At 40.4% G+C, this 16,376-nt stretch overlaps 1 protein-coding gene across 14 annotated transcripts in view; it reads left to right on the top strand.

Moving 5' to 3' along the window:
• loqs (double-stranded RNA-binding domain-containing protein loquacious) overlaps positions 1-16,376 on the top strand; it is a 78,032-nt gene that overhangs the window by 27,784 nt on the left and 33,872 nt on the right. For all 14 annotated transcript variants that reach the window (XM_071667984.1, XM_071667982.1, XM_071667977.1 and 11 more), the window contains exons 5-7: positions 3,720-3,783; positions 9,920-10,037; positions 12,466-12,584. In XM_071667984.1, the coding sequence (XP_071524085.1) occupies positions 3,720-3,783; positions 9,920-10,037; positions 12,466-12,584 (301 nt within the window). The remainder of the gene's footprint in view (positions 1-3,719; positions 3,784-9,919; positions 10,038-12,465; positions 12,585-16,376) is intronic.

Below are 16,376 nucleotides of genomic sequence, written 5' to 3'. Positions count from 1 at the left end.
TAAACCTTACATAATATCTTTTTATCAGCTATTGTCCCAAATGAAAAATATAAACCTTACAGAATATCTTTTTATCAGATAGATGAAAATACCCAAAAAGGTATTTTACTTTCCTCTGTATTTGTGTAGGAGGATTTTTTATAGAATGTGGCAATCCTTGAATGACTGCTTAGATCCTCATTATTTACATAAGTAAATGATATCGTTCGCTGCCAATGGAACCATGGAAGCGGAAGTGGGTCATAGGGTGGGGGAGGGGGTGAATGCTCTGGGAGCAATGAAGAATGAGTGAAAAGAGAGAATGTTAGCTTGGAGATCAAAAATGGGTATGTTTGAAGGAATAATAATTCAAACAATATTGTTGCAAAGCTTGGGCTGTAGATAGGGTTGTGCGGGAAGGGTGGATGTGTTGGAAATGAAATGTTTCATACATACTCACCATCTCCCACATTGGTGAGGTAGCATTAAGAATAGAGGACTGAGCTTTAGAGGGAGTATTCTCACTTGACTCCCTTCTTTCTCTCCTTTCTTTTGGAAAATTAAAAAACTGGAGGGGGGGATTTCCAGCCTCCCTGCTCCCTCCGCTTTTAGTTGCCTTTTACAACACGCAGGGAATATTTGGGAAGTATTCTTTCTCCCCTATCCCCGGGGATAGGGGAGAAATGTATTATTATTTATTATTTTGCTTTGTCGCTGTCTCCCGCGTTAGCGAGGTAGCGCAAGGAAACAGACGAAAGAATGGCCCAAGCCACCCACTTACACATTATATACATACACGTCCACACACGCAGATATATATACCTATACATCTCAACATATACGTATAAATACACACACAGGCATATACATATATACACATGGACATAATTCATAGTCTGCCTTTATTCATTCCCATCGCCACCCCGCCACACATGAAGTACATCCCCTTCCCCCCAAATGTGTGCAAGGTAGCACTGGGAAAAGACAACAAAGGCCACTTTCGTTCACACTCAGTCTCTAGCTGTCATGTAATAATGCACCGAAACCACAGCTCCCTTTCCACATCCAGGCCCTATAGAACTTTCCATGGTTTACCCCAGATGCTTCACATGCCTGGTTCAATCCATTGACAGCACATCGGCCCTGGTATACCACATTGTTCCAATTCACTCTATTCCTTGCACACCTTTCACCCTCCTGTATGTTCAGCTCCCGATCACTCAAAATCTTTTTCACTCCATCTTTCCAACTCCAATTTGGTCTCCCACTTCTCCTCGTTCCCTCCACCTCTGACACATATATCGTCTTGGTCAATCTTTCCTCACTCATTCTCTGCTTGTGACCAAACCATTTCAAAGCACCCTCTTCTGCTCTCTCTACCACACACTTTTTATTTCCACACATCTCTCTTACCCTATTATTACTTACTTGATCAAACCACCTCACACCACATATTGTCCTCAAACATCTCATCTCCAGCACATCCACCCTCCTGCGCACAACTCTATCCATAGCTCATGCCTCACAACCATACAACATTGTTGGAACCACTATTCCTTCAAACATACCCATTTTTGCTTTCCGAGATAATGTTCTCGACTTCCACACATTCTTCAACGCTCCCAGAACTTTTGCCCCCTCCCCCACCCTATGACTCACTTCCGCTTCTGTGGTTCCATCCGATGCTAAATCCACTCCCAGATATCTAAAACACTTTACTTCCTCCAGTTTTTCTCCATTCAAACTTACCTCCCAATTGACTTGACCCTCAACCCTACTGTACCTAATAACCTTGCTCTTATTCACATTTACTCTCAGCTTTCTTCTTTCACACACTTTACCAAACTCAGTCACCAGCTTCTGCAGTTTCTCACCCGAATCAGCTACCAGCGCTACATCATCAGCAAACATCAACTGACTCACTTCCCAAGCTCTCTCATCCACAACAGACTGCATACTTTCCCCCCTTTCCAAAACTCTTGCATTCACCTCCCTAACAACCCCATCCATAAACAAGTTAAACAACCATGGAGACATCACACACCCCTGCCGCAAACCTACATTCACTGAGAACCAATCACTTTCCTCTCTTCCTACACGTACACATGCCTTACATCCTCAATAAAAACTCTTCACTGCTTCTAACAACTTGCCTCCCACACCATATATTCGTAATACCTTCCACAGAGCATCTCTATCAACTCTTATCATATGCATTCTCCAGATCCATAAATGCTACATACAAATCCATTTGCTTTTCTAAGTATTTCTCACATACATTCTTCAAAGCAAACACCTGATCCATACATCCTCTACCACTTCTGAAACTACACTGCTCTTCTCCAATCTGATGCTCTGTACATGCCCTCACCCTCTCAATCAATACCCTCCCATATAATTTCCCAGGAATACTCAGCAAAATTATACCTCTGTATGAGGACAATATGTGGGGTGAGGTGCTTTGATCGAGTAAGTAATGATAGGGTAAGAGAGGTGTGCTGATAAAAAGAGTGTGGCAGAGAGAGCATAAGAGGGTGTTTTGAAATAGTTTGGACATATGGAGAGAATGAGTGAGGAAAGGTTAATAAAGAGGATATGTGTGTCAGAAGTGGAGGCAGGGAGAAGTGGGAGACCAAATTGGAGGTGGATGGATCGAGTGAAAAAGATTTAAGAATGATTGGGGCCTGAACATAGGAACAGTGAAGGGGGCTAAGTGAGGATATTCCCTCTAAGGCTCAGTCCTCTGTTCCTCACGCTACCTCGCAAAAGCAGGAAATGGCGAATATGTATGAAATAAAGTATTTATACTTTATTCATTATACTTGATTGCTGTTTCCTATGTCAGCAAGGTAGCACCAGGAAACAGACAGTAAATGGCCCCTCCACTCATGTACACGCATAAACCCTAAACACCCATACACGTACATATACATACTTCTGTGTATATGTATATGTGTGTATGTCGATATATATATGTATATATATGTATATGTATGGGTATTTATGTATGTATATGTGTACCTCGCTAACGCGGGAAATGGCGAATAGTTTAAAAGAAAGAAAAGATATGTGTATATGAGTCGATGGGCCATTCTTCGTCTGTTTCGTGGCGCTACCTATCTCTCCTTTCTTCTCATTTTGGTTATGTCCACACACATTCAGACACCCCAGTCTGAGCCTTCGAGGAGGGAAAGCACTCCCTGGTTGACTCCTTCTATTTCCCTCTTAGAAATTGAAATACAAGGAGGGACTCCAATCATGAACAAAACTCCACATCAAGGCCTGGCCTTAATTGAAATATAGAGAGGTTATTTCAAGGCAAAAAGAAGAGGCAAAGGAAGATATTTATGAATTTTAGAGGAAGTGGAAACCCTTTGTTTTAAAATTTGCCAGGTCATAGTTGGGAAATACTTGAGAGGGTGGAGAGTTCCAAAGCTTCAAGGTGCAGGGAAGGATACATTTATCAAATTGCTCTACCCTCGAGTTACCAATGGCCACTCATTAATCATGTGATGCAGTAGGTTGCCATGTATTGCATGGTCTAGCTTGTGATGAGGGCACAAAAAGCCACAAAAGTCTTATATTTTTCTCATTTTGTGTAGGGGGGGCAGGTGTAGATTTATATGAGGTATTAAGAATTGATTTTTTTAGCCCATATTACATATGGCCAGATACTGAAAAAATGCTTTCACAACTTATGATTTATAAATATTCTATTGTTTTCTTCCTTGAATTTACAGATCAACTCAGATTGTTTCACCTTATGATGATGGTATCCCAGGGAACCCAGTTGGATCCTTGCAGGTAAGCTTCAGACATTTTATAGTAGAACTATTCTGGGAGTGGGAAATTAATGTGCCATTTATTTTCTTGAGATAATCTTCACATGGTTATTTTTTTTATATATATTTTGGCAAGGTTTTTTTTCATACTATTCGCCATTTCCTGCATTAGCAAGGTAGCGTTAAGAACAGAGGACTGGACCTTTGAGGGAACATCCTCACCTGGCCCCCTTCTCTGTTCCGTCTTTTGGAAAATTAAAAAAGAAAACTGAGAGGGGAGGATTTCCAGCCCCCCCGCTCCCTTCCCTTTTAGTTGCCTTTTACGACACGCAGGGAATATGTGGGAAGTATTCTTTCTCCCCTATCCCCAGGTATTTTGATGAATATATCTCGGTCCTCTGTTCTTAATGCTACCTCGTTAATGCGGGAAATGGCGAATAGTATGAAAAAAAAAATTTCTAAAACAGACAGAAGAGTGTTGAGCATGTATGGGACAGGGTGAATTGGATTGATGTGGTTAACTGTCGGTGACATGCTGTCAATGGGCTGAACCAGGGCATATCAAGCAATCAGGGGAAACCTTGGAAATGTCTGTAGGGCCTTGTTGTGGATAGGGGGGCTGTGATTTGGTGCATTATTCATGAAAGCTAGAGAGTGGATGTGAACAAATGAGGTTATTTCTTTGTTCCTAGCCCTACCTTGAAAACACAAGAAACTGCAAACATATATATGAAAGAAGCAAGATTTCTTGCATATTATAGATAATTGAATAATATTAAGAAGGAATGCTCTGGGCATAGTTGCTTGGGCTTCTGGTATTGTGAAAGAAAGGTTTGTGGTAGATTTATGCAAATTGAGGATTTCCAAGATTATTGAATTTTTTCCATTACCTGCCCTCTATACCAAGGACTAAACAAACTTCTGAGAACAAGAAATGAATATGTAGAGCACACTGTTAAGATACGATTACCAGTAGAGTGGTATAATATGAGAATTTTCAATATTTAAGACATATCTGATTACGAATATGTTGATTGCATGTGTAAAAGGCAAAATTGGTTACTGCTGTGTTGTATGATATAAAAGAAGTTAGAGCAAATTCAGAAGCATTCTACAAGTAGAATCATAGCAATGGATCACCAAAATTATCATAAAAGATTTGAAGAACTGCAGCAAGACATCCTTGAAAGGAAAGATAGGTATTTGATACATGCATGGCATATTAGATAGGCTAGAAAGCAAATGTGCTAAACTTAAAAGTTTTGTGTGTGGAAAGAAATCTACAAATGTACTTAGGAATGTATTGCAAAGTCAGCTATCCAAAATACATGCAAGAAAAGTTGAGCTGCTGTTCAGCATTACCCAATGAGAAAAATACTTGGCCTGACAACCATCATACCTTCTAAAGGAAACTGACAGCTTAGAAAAGTACTAGATCAACCAGTTATTAAGTTATTATTTTATTGCAGCAGGACAGCAGCATTGTCAACCGAGCAGGTTCTCTAATAAGCTCCATGCACTAGCCATCCTTATGGCAAAATCCTCCTATCCAGCAGAACCATCCTGCCTAGTAATCACTCACACCAGCACCTCCCTGCCTTATGAGCACCCACACCACTTCCAGCACCACCATTGTATGCTAGCCCTACCATTTGGCAAGACCATGTTGTAGATATTCTATGTATTTACTTTCTTTCCATGAAAAATTTGAAAAATCATTAGGCCAGGGCTAGCTTGGAAGTACTAAAGATGGATTAGGTTGATTCATTTTACGACACTTGTTAAAGAAAAGCAGCTAGAGATTGAGTGTGAGCGAATGTGGCTTTTTTTTTCCTGGCACGACCTCGCTGTGTGTGTGTGTGTGTGTGTTTTTGGGGGGGACAGACTATTTCCTGTGTGGCAGGGTAGCGACGGGAATGGATGAAGGCAGCATGTATGAATATGTACATTTGTGTATATTTATGCCTGTTGTTTAATTTGTTTATGGATGGGGTTGTTAGGGAGGTAAATGCAAGAGTTTTGGAAAGAGGGGCAAGTATGAAGTCTGTTGGGGATGAGAGAGCTTGGGAAGTGAGTCAGTTGTTGTTCGCTGATGATACAGCGCTGGTGGCTGATTCATGTGAGAAACTGCAGAAGCTGGTGACTGAGTTTGGTAAAGTGTGTGGAAGAAGATAGTTAAGAGTAAATGTGAATAAGAGCAAGGTTATTAGGTACAGTAGGGTTGAGGGTCAAGTCAATTGGGAGGTGAGTTTGAATGGAGAAAAACTGGAGGAAGTGAAGTGTTTTAGATATCTGGGAGTGGATCTGGCAGCGGATGGAACCATGGAAGCGGAAGTGGATCATAGGGTGGGGGAGGGGGCGAAAAATTCTGGGGGCCTTGAAGAATGTGTGGAAGTTGAGAACATTATCTCGGAAAGCAAAAATTGATATGTTTGAAGGAATAGTGGTTCCAACAATGTTGTATGGTTGCGAGGCGTGGGCTATGGATAGAGTTGTGCCCCCTTCTCTCTTCCTTCTTTTGGAAAATTAAAAAAAAAAAAAAACGGGAGGATTTCCAGCCCCCCGCTCCCTCCCCTTTTAGTCGCCTTCTACGACACGCAGGGAATACGTGGGAAGTATTCTTTCTCCCCAATCCCCAGGGGATATATAGATATGAAGGTTAAATCGCATTTCAATTTCAGTAGTTCATACAATTTCCTTCAACGTAATTTTTCTATATATGTGGCATGACATGTTTCATGGAAACAATCCATCTCATCAGGTGCCAGTACTCAACAGTTATTTAAATTTCAACATCATACTTGGTTCCTGCCGCACAACACCAATCAATCTAGGCTCTGCACTGTCAGCTATGTCTGGTTGTAACCCTTATAAGGGAGAATGATTAAGCAGGGTAAGGTTGCTTTGGTTGACCTGGGTAACTGGGTGTGTCATGAACAACTTTTTTGATGTTTTTGTGTTTTGTCAATTCTCTCATAATGAGTTGGTTAATGCTAGGATGTGCTTTGAATGGGGACAAATTAAAGTTCTTAGTATTAGCAATTAAGACAGATTCAATGACATCACGTGTGGCATAATAAGCAGAGCGATATAACAGGATTTTCAAGATCTATGGGGTGATCATTTTCATTACGAGTGTTTGGCGATCATATTTTTGTGGTCATCCCTTCATACTGACTGTTGATGTCAATAACACCTCTCTGTTACAGTCTTACTGGTTGTGCTACATTTATAGAAAAATTACATTATATAAAATTGTATGATCTACTGAAGTGCAATTTCACCTTCATACTATCATCACGGACAAGTGTGAGATATATGTTTGTTTGTTTGTTATACTTTGTCGCTGTCTCCCGCGTTTGCGAGGTAGCGCAAGGAAACAGACGAAAGAAATGGCTCAACCCCCCCCATACACATGTATATACATACGTCCACACACGCAAATATACATACCTACACAGCTTTCCATGGTTTACCCCAGACGCTTCACATGCCTTGATTCAATCCACTGACAGCACGTCAACCCCGGTATACCACATCGCTCCAATTCACTCTATTCCTTGCCCTCCTTTCACCCTCCTGCATGTTCAGGCCCCGATCACACAAAATCTTTTTCACTCCATCTTTCCACCTCCAATTTGGTCTCCCTCTTCTCCTCGTTCCCTCCACCTCCGACACATATATCCTCTTGGTCAATCTTTCCTCACTCATTCTCTCCATGTGCCCAAACCATTTCAAAACACCCTCTTCTGCTCTCTCAACCACGCTCTTTTTATTTCCACACATCTCTCTTACCCTTACGTTACTTACTCGATCAAACCACCTCACACCACACATTGTCCTCAAACATCTCATTTCCAGCACATCTATCCTCCTGCGCACAACTCTATCCATAGCCCACGCCTCGCAACCATACAACATTGTTGGAACCACTATTCCTTCAAACATACCCATTTTTGCTTTCCGAGATAATGTTCTCGACTTCCACACATTCTTCAAGGCTCCCAGAATTTTCGCCCCCTCCCCCACCCTATGATCCACTTCAGCTTCCATGGTTCCATCTGCTGCCAGATCCACTCCCGGATATCTAAAACACTTCACTTCCTCCAGTTTTTCTCCATTCAAACTCACCTCCCAATTGACTTGACCCTCAACCCTACTGTACCTAATAACCTTGCTCTTATTCACATTTACTCTTAACTTTGATTGAGAGGGTGAAGGCATGTACAGAGCATCAGATTGGGGAAGAGCAGTGTGGTTTCAGAAGTGGTAGAGGATGTGTGGATCAGGTGTTTGCTTTGAAGAATGTATGTGAGAAATACTTAGAAAAGCAAATGTTTTTGTATGTAGCATTTATGGATCTGAGAAGGCATATGATAGAGTTGATAGAGATGCTCTGTGGAAGGTATTAAGAATATATGGTGTGGGAGGCAAGTTGTTAGAAGCAGTGAAAAGTTTTTATCGAGGATGTAAGGCATGTGTACGTGTAGGAAGAGAGGAAAGTGATTGGTTCTCAGTGAATGTAGGTTTGCGGCAGGGATGTGTGATGTCTCCATGGTTGTTTAATTTGTTTATGGATGGGGTTGTTAGGGAGGTGAATGCAAGAGTTTTGGAAAGAGGGGCAAGTATGAAGTCTGTTGGGGATGAGAGAGCTTGGGAAGTGAGTCAGTTGTTGTTCGCTGATGATACAGCGCTGGTGGCTGATTCATGTGAGAAACTACAGAAGCTGGTGACTGAGTTTGGTAAAGTGTGTGAAAGAAGAAAGTTAAGAGTAAATGTGAATAAGAGCAAGGTTATTAGGTACAGTAGGGTTGAGGGTCAAGTCAATTGGGAGGTGAGTTTGAATGGAGAAAAACTGGAGGAAGTGAAGTGTTTTAGATATCTGGGAGTGGATCTGGCAGCGGATGGAACCATGGAAGCGGAAGTGGATCATAGGGTGGGGGAGGGGGCGAAAATTCTGGGAGCCTTGAAGAATGTGTGGAAGTCGAGAACATTATCTCGGAAAGCAAAAATGGGTATGTTTGAAGGAATAGTGGTTCCAACAATGTTGTATGGTTGCGAGGCGTGGGCTATGGATAGAGTTGTGCGCAGGAGGATGGATGTGCTGGAAATGAGATGTTTGAGGACAATGTGTGGTGTGAGGTGGTTTGATCGAGTGAGTAACGTAAGGGTAAGAGAGATGTGTGGAAATAAAAAGAGCGTGGTTGAGAGAGCAGAAGAGGGTGTTTTGAAATGGTTTGGGCACATGGAGAGAATGAGTGAGGAAAGATTGACCAAGAGGATATATGTGTCGGAGGTGTAGGGAACGAGGAGAAGTGGGAGACCAAATTGGAGGTGGAAAGATGGAGTGAAAAAGGTTTTGAGTGATCGGGGCCTGAACATACAGGAGGGTGAAAGGCGGGCAAGGAATAGAGTGAATTGGATCAATGTGGTATACCGGGGTTGACATGCTGTCAGTGGATTGAATCAGGGCATGTGAAGCATGTGGGGTAAACCATGGAAAGTTGTGTGTTGCCTGGATGTGGAAAGGGAGCTGTGGTTTCGGGCATTATTGCATGACAGCTAGAGACTGAGTGTGAACGAATGGGGCCTTTGTTGTGTTTTCCTAGCGCTACCTCGCACACATGAGGGGGGGGAGGGGGATGGTATTTCCATGTGTGGCGATGGGAATGAATAAAGGCAGTGTGAATTGTGTGCATGGGTATATATGTATGTGTCTGTGTGTGTATATATATATGTGTACATTGAGATGTATAGGTATGTATATTTGCATGTGTGGACGTGTATGTATATACATGTGTATGGTGGTGGGTTGGGCCATTTCTTTCATCTGTTTCCTTGCACTACTTCGCAAACGCGGGAGACAGCGACAAAGCAAAAAAAAAAAAAAAAAAATGAGTGGTTGGGCCATTCTTCATTTGTTTCCTTGCGCTACCTTGCTGATGTGGGAAACAGAGGTTAAGTATTATGAATGAAATGAATATTTTATTGTCAATCAACCCTCACACCACATACTGGTTTCAAATATTTCATTTCCATCATATCCACCCATCAAAGTACTGTGGCATTGTATAATGGACCAACAGCAACTTTTTCCTTTTTTCATGTCTCTAAAAAGATTTTTGTTCCCTTAAATTATTCTCTTTGTTTTGCTGCAGGAGCTGTGCATGGCGCGTCGGTGGCCCCCTCCCACTTATGACCTTACCTCGGAGGAGGGTTTTCCTCACGAGCGAACTTTCTCCATTGCTTGCACCATTGGCAACACAAAAGAAATTGGTAAAGATGCTCTGTGTTATTGCTTACCGTAATTACCCATTTTGTGTTCTACAGAGTGTGTAATACTCCCATGGGGCATTACTCTCTTAATATAAACATATTCTTTACATCTTTTCTAACAAGTTTTTGGGTTTCTAAGTATGCTTCTAGTTGCCCTATCTTAGCATCTTCAGAAGATTAGTTCAATGTTGACATTCCCACTTTGATTTAGAAACAAATTCTAAATGTCTCCCCTTACTCTTCTCTTTTCCTTAGTGTGTAAATTCATGGGTGCAAAGCTCTCGCTATAACTGCCATTTTATAGCTACCAGCTTTGTTGCCTTATTTTGGACCTTCTCATTTAGTTCATGCTACTTTCACATTTTCATTAGATCTTGCTACTGTTTTGCCTTTCCTTAGACCTTTTCTATTAGTTCTTTGTGCTTTTTTAAACTTTTCACAATGCCATACCTCTATAATGGCGTTATGTAGTATGATGGACATTGTTACCCTTTTGGCTCCTAACTTAAATGCCCTCATTTGAATCCTAATTGATTTATGATTTCACATCTAAAGATGTCACTTGGAACCTAACTGCGTAACAGAAAAGAAATCACACCTCTTAGACACTTGTAGATACTCCTAAATTGTTAAAGACTGTGTAATTATTATTAATTCAGTGTGTTGATGGAGCAAATATTGTAAAGAATTTTATGGTAAAATCAATTTCTCTTGTATCATTATTTCTTGAGAACCATTTGAATAGGAAAACAGATAGTGGGCCATGAGGAAGTAGGGGCTAAAGATAAAATTTATGTTCAGAACACTTATGTACAGTATTATATTACATTACCATATGTGTAATAAGGTGCATTGTGTTAAGAAATTGCCTCTTGTAAATGTTTTGAACTGATGAAAATGGGCCTATGGGCAGGTGGTTTATGCTTATGGAATGTATCCAGGTAATTCACCAGGCATCCCATCTCTTACATGTTATAGTGCTTTATGAATTATATATTGTACTTAAGAAAAAATATATTTTGAGGTTAATGTATTTGTTGGCAACCACCGACTAGTTAGGTAAATTACTCTTACAAATCACTTGGATATCAGGAGAGTTACTGATTGCTATGTAGTGAGCCATGACTCCAGTGTTTAACTAGTTGCACTCCTTTGACCCATGCAGCTGTCTTCTCTTTCTGTCTACCCACACATGACTTATGGCATTTTGTCCACAAACATGCAGCCTCATGCCACACATAACACCTAACAAAACTTACAGAGCTCATTCTTTGTAACTCACGATTTTCCTATGATGAGCACTATGCACTTGCCCTAGACTTGGCAAAATGGTAAGAGCATTAGATAAAAGTAGTAGTTAGGAGTATTAGACAGGAGTATTAGATAGAAACATTTGTTAAAGTAGTAGGTTGGAACATGAGGTAGAAGTAATTGGAAGGAATAATAGGTAGGATTCTCTAGAAACACTGCTCAGGAGTTGCCCTATGCCAGTGGCCTCTTAAGGTTAGACATTCAGGAAGTGGCACTGGAGTTCACCTGTTTTGGAGACTTTGAGTAAGTTCTTGGAGGAAACAGGCACCAGAGATATAGATAGATTATGTTTCTGTATTGTCCTGATTGATTGATGACATTTTATTCACCCCTTTTTATAGGATTTAGGTTAAGAAATATCCCTTTGGAATTTAACCCCCTCTCATCCTTCCATTGAATCTGTTGGTAAAATGTTATTTACTCCCAGGTGATTTCACTATGTTAGGTTTTCTAGAAACACCTCCCAACAGTAAGTGGGGATCAGGTGTATATTAGATCCAGTAGTGTTGAGTGGATGCAAGTCTTGGATTCTGAATTAAAAAGAACAATTAAAAAGAACAGACAAAGGTGGACATGCTAGAAATGAAATTCCTGAGAACAATATTTTAGTGTGTGGTGGTTTGATTGTTTTAGGAATGACAAGGTAAGAGAGAGATGTAATAGTAACAGTGCAGCCTAATTGAGAACAGACCAGTGGTTGCTGATATGCTTTGAACATAGGGAGAGGATGAGCTAAGACTGACAGATTAAGAGGATCTACATATTTGAAGTAGAGGGAGAAAGGATTAAGAGGGGACTAAGGAAGAGATGGATGGATTGAGAAAAGAGGCTGTGGGGCAACAGTGATGGGATGGAATTGATAGGACTAAGTTAGTATTTAGGGGAAAACGTGCTGTCAGTGGGCTGCACCATGATTTATGAAGTGGTCAAGGTAAATCAGAGAACAGTCTCTGGGGCTTGGCTGTTGATAGCTTTGCTTACAGTTCAGAGTATGTGACAGCCTAAGAGTGAATGTGATAATGGGGCTATTGTTCATCAGTTCTTGACAGTATCTTGTCAAGAAATGTTAAGGTTTTATGCATAGAATTATTTGATCATTGAAATTTTCTTTCAATAGGTACTGGTAAAAGCAAGAAGCTTGCTAAGCGACAAGCAGCATACAAGATGACACAACGTCTAAAGGACCAACCTGTGGAGCAGCCACAAGTCAATGTGTTAGCTGATGACGACGATGAGGTAATTGACGCTGTAACAGCTGCTTTGCATAATTTGCATGATGCTAATGGGCTTTTAATTAGGGAGGTATCCTGCTTTAGCAATCGCTTTGGAGTCACAAACTTGAATGTAACTTTGCTTGCTTCCAATTACAAAGGGGCTGTAACTAGTGACCTTACAAAATTAACTGATCCTCCTTATGAATTGGATGAACAAGATTATTTTGTGGATGGTAATCACGGTGATGAATCACTTAGTGATATTAGAAGATTTAAAATATGTAGGATTCCTGAGAATTTTGTGGAGGAAGATATTTTGGAAGAGGAAATAGAAGAGGAAGGGGACATAGCAAACATGGAAAATGATGGAGAAAATCCAGTTTTATCAGATGTTGATCGTAATGTTGAGTTGGATCCAAATATACTGAAAATTTTTAAGTTTAGGATTTGTGAAGATGATGTGATTGAAGACAGTCTGGCAGAGGACATAAAAAAGAATAAAATCGTATTGCATGCAGAAGATAAATGTTCTAAGGAAGTTCTTGTTGAAGATATTATTGAGGAAATGATTACAGATCAACATGAAAGGGCCACCTATTTTCCTTTAGGGTATGATGAAAATGCAAATAGTCGTGAATGCTCAAGAACAGATGTGGAAGAAACTTCCCTGTTCAATGACTTTGAATGTTTTGCTTCAGATGAAATGAAACCTACAAATGACCATGAAATACTTTTCATACCAGATACTGAAAATGATTGTATTGAGGATATTCTGGTTGAAGATGTGATGGAGGATGTCATAACTGGGAAATGTAAAGAATTTAGATATTCAGATTTAGCTTCTCATGTGATTAAAAATGGAAGTTTTTGCACCAAATCAACCTTTGGAACTGGTTTTCATGATGAGAACAGATATGGGAGTTTCATGTTGGGTAATTCATTGCAGAAAAAAAGTGAAGAAAAATCATTATCATGTGATGTTTATCATTGTATAGAGGATATTCTTTTGGAAGATATAACTGAGGATGCAGTAGATCACATGAGTGAAAGACTTGCCTATTAACTTTTTGTAAATACTTTCATAAGTATTTGCACAAGGTGAGCTTTGAGAACAAATTTTTTTATACCATGATTTTGCAAATTTAATTTGTGGCTGAATGAAGCATGAGATGCTCTTCCTGGGACAAGTCTTGTGTATATTATCACCTGTGAGGCTACTCCCAAAATAAGCCCTTTGTATACAGTATACAATCTTTGATTAGATCACATCTTTGTTCTGAGACCATTATATTCTCATTCAGTGATATGTATTTGGTCAGATAAAGATATCGTTCCATGATTTTACACTGAATCTCCCTAGCCCACTCTGGGCCATAATTACTTTGGTTTGATTTGTATTTTTATTCATTAGTATTTCATGTTTGAGCGCAGCTTGTGCAAAAAATTCAGTTTTCACAGAAGTAGCACCAACAAGCATCTTGATTTTAAAATGTAAATACTTAAGTAGAGGAGCCACTTAGTGCATGATGTTTGAAGGGTAAATGTGCCCGAGTTGCTTTTGAGATGGGAATTGTTCTTTTTCTTATTGACAGGGTGAAGTGATAGAGAAACTAATGAAAATATGATCAGTATATAGACATCGTTAATAATTAATAATTAAAACTAAAGATCTGCTACTGATTATGCAAAATAACTATGTGTGATATATATAGATATGTATGATTTTTCCAAATGAGGATCAGCCATCTGTTCTTCAAGCTACCTTGCAAATGCAGGAAATGGCAAATATGTATTAAAAGAGAATAATGTATATTTTTTTTTATACTTACACCCATACATGCACATATACACACTTATACATATTAACATATACATGCATATACATTATTTTTTTTTTTTTTTTATTATACTTTGTCGCTGTCTCCCGTGTTTGCGAGGTAGCGCAAGGAAACAGACGAAAGAAATGGCCCAACCCCCCCCCCATACACATGTATATACATACGTCCACACACGCAAATATACATACCTACACAGCTTTCCATGGTTTACCCCAGACGCTTCACATGCCTTGATTCAATCCACTGACAGCACGTCAACCCCGGTTTACCACATCGCTCCAATTCACTCTATTCCTTGCCCTCCTTTCACCCTCCTGCATGTTCAGGCCCCGATCACACAAAATCTTTTTCACTCCATCTTTCCACCTCCAATTTGGTCTCCCTCTTCTCCTCGTTCCCTCCACCTCCGACACATATATCCTCTTGGTCAATCTTTCCTCACTCATTCTCTCCATGTGCCCAAACCACTTCAAAACACCCTCTTCTGCTCTCTCAACCACGCTCTTTTTATTTCCACACATCTCTCTTACCCTTACGTTACTCACTCGATCAAACCACCTCACACCACACATTGTCCTCAAACATCTCATTTCCAGCACATCCATCCTCCTGCTCACAACTCTATCCATAGCCCACGCCTCGCAACCATACAACATTGTTGGAACCACTATTCCTTCAAACATACCCATTTTTGCTTTCCGAGATAATGTTCTCGACTTCCACTGTCACATTTACTCTTAACTTTCTTCTTCCACACACTTTTCCAAACTCAGTCACCAGCTTCTGCAGTTTCTCACATGAATCAGCCACCAGCGCTGTATCATCAGCGAACAACAACTGACTCACTTCCCAAGCTCTCTCATCCCCAACAGACTTCATACTTGCCCCTCTTTCCAAAACTCTTGCATTTACCTCCCTAACAACCCCATCCATAAACAAATTAAACAACCATGGAGACATCACACACCCCTGCCGCAAACCTACATTCACTGAGAACCAATCACTTTCCTCTCTTCCTACACGCACACATGCCTTACATCCTCGATAAAAACTTTTCACTGCTTCTAACAACTTTCCTCCCACACCATATATTCTTAATACCTTCCACAGAGCATCTCTATCAACTCTATCATATGCCTTCTCCAGATCCATAAATGCTACATACAAATCCATTTGCTTTTCTAAGTATTTCTCACATACATTCTTCAAAGCAAACACCTGATCCACACATCCTCTACCACTTCTGAAACCAAACTGCTCTTCCCCAATCTGATGCTCTGTACATGCCTTCACCCTCTCAATCAATACCCTCCCATATAATTTACCAGGAATACTCAACAAACTTATACCTCTGTAATTTGAGCACTCACTCTTATCCCCTTTGCCTTTGTACAATAGCACTATGCATGCATTCCGCCAATCCTCAGGCACCTCACCATGAGTCATACATACATTAAATAACCTTACCAACCAGTCAACAATACAGTCACCCCCTTTTTTAATAAATTCCACTGCATTACCATCCAAACCTGCTGCCTTGCCGGCTTTCATCTTCCGCAAAGCTTTCACTACCTCTTCTCTGTTTAACAAATCATTTTCCCTAACCCTCTCACTTTGCACACCACCTCGACCAAAACACCCTATATCTGCCACTCTATCATCAAACACATTCAACAAACCTTCAAAATACTCACTCCATCTCCTTCTCACATCACCACTACTTGTTATCACCTCCCCATTTGCGCCCTTCACTGAAGTTCCCATTTGCTCCCTTGTCTTACGCACTTTATTTACCTCCTTCCAGAACATCTTTTTATTCTCCCTAAAATTTAATGATACTCTCTCACCCCAACTCTCATTTGCCCTTTTTTTCACCTCTTGCACCTTTCTCTTGACCTCCTGTCTCTTTCTTTTATACATCTCCCACTCAATTGCATTTTTTCCCTGCAAAAATCGTCCAAATGCCTCTCTCTTCT

Source organism: Panulirus ornatus, chromosome 12 (assembly GCF_036320965.1).
Source record: "Panulirus ornatus isolate Po-2019 chromosome 12, ASM3632096v1, whole genome shotgun sequence".
In the NCBI taxonomy this organism is placed as follows: Eukaryota; Metazoa; Arthropoda; class Malacostraca; order Decapoda; family Palinuridae; genus Panulirus; species Panulirus ornatus.
Note: the sequence above shows the minus strand (reverse complement) of the source record. Positions and strands in the feature narration are given on the sequence as shown.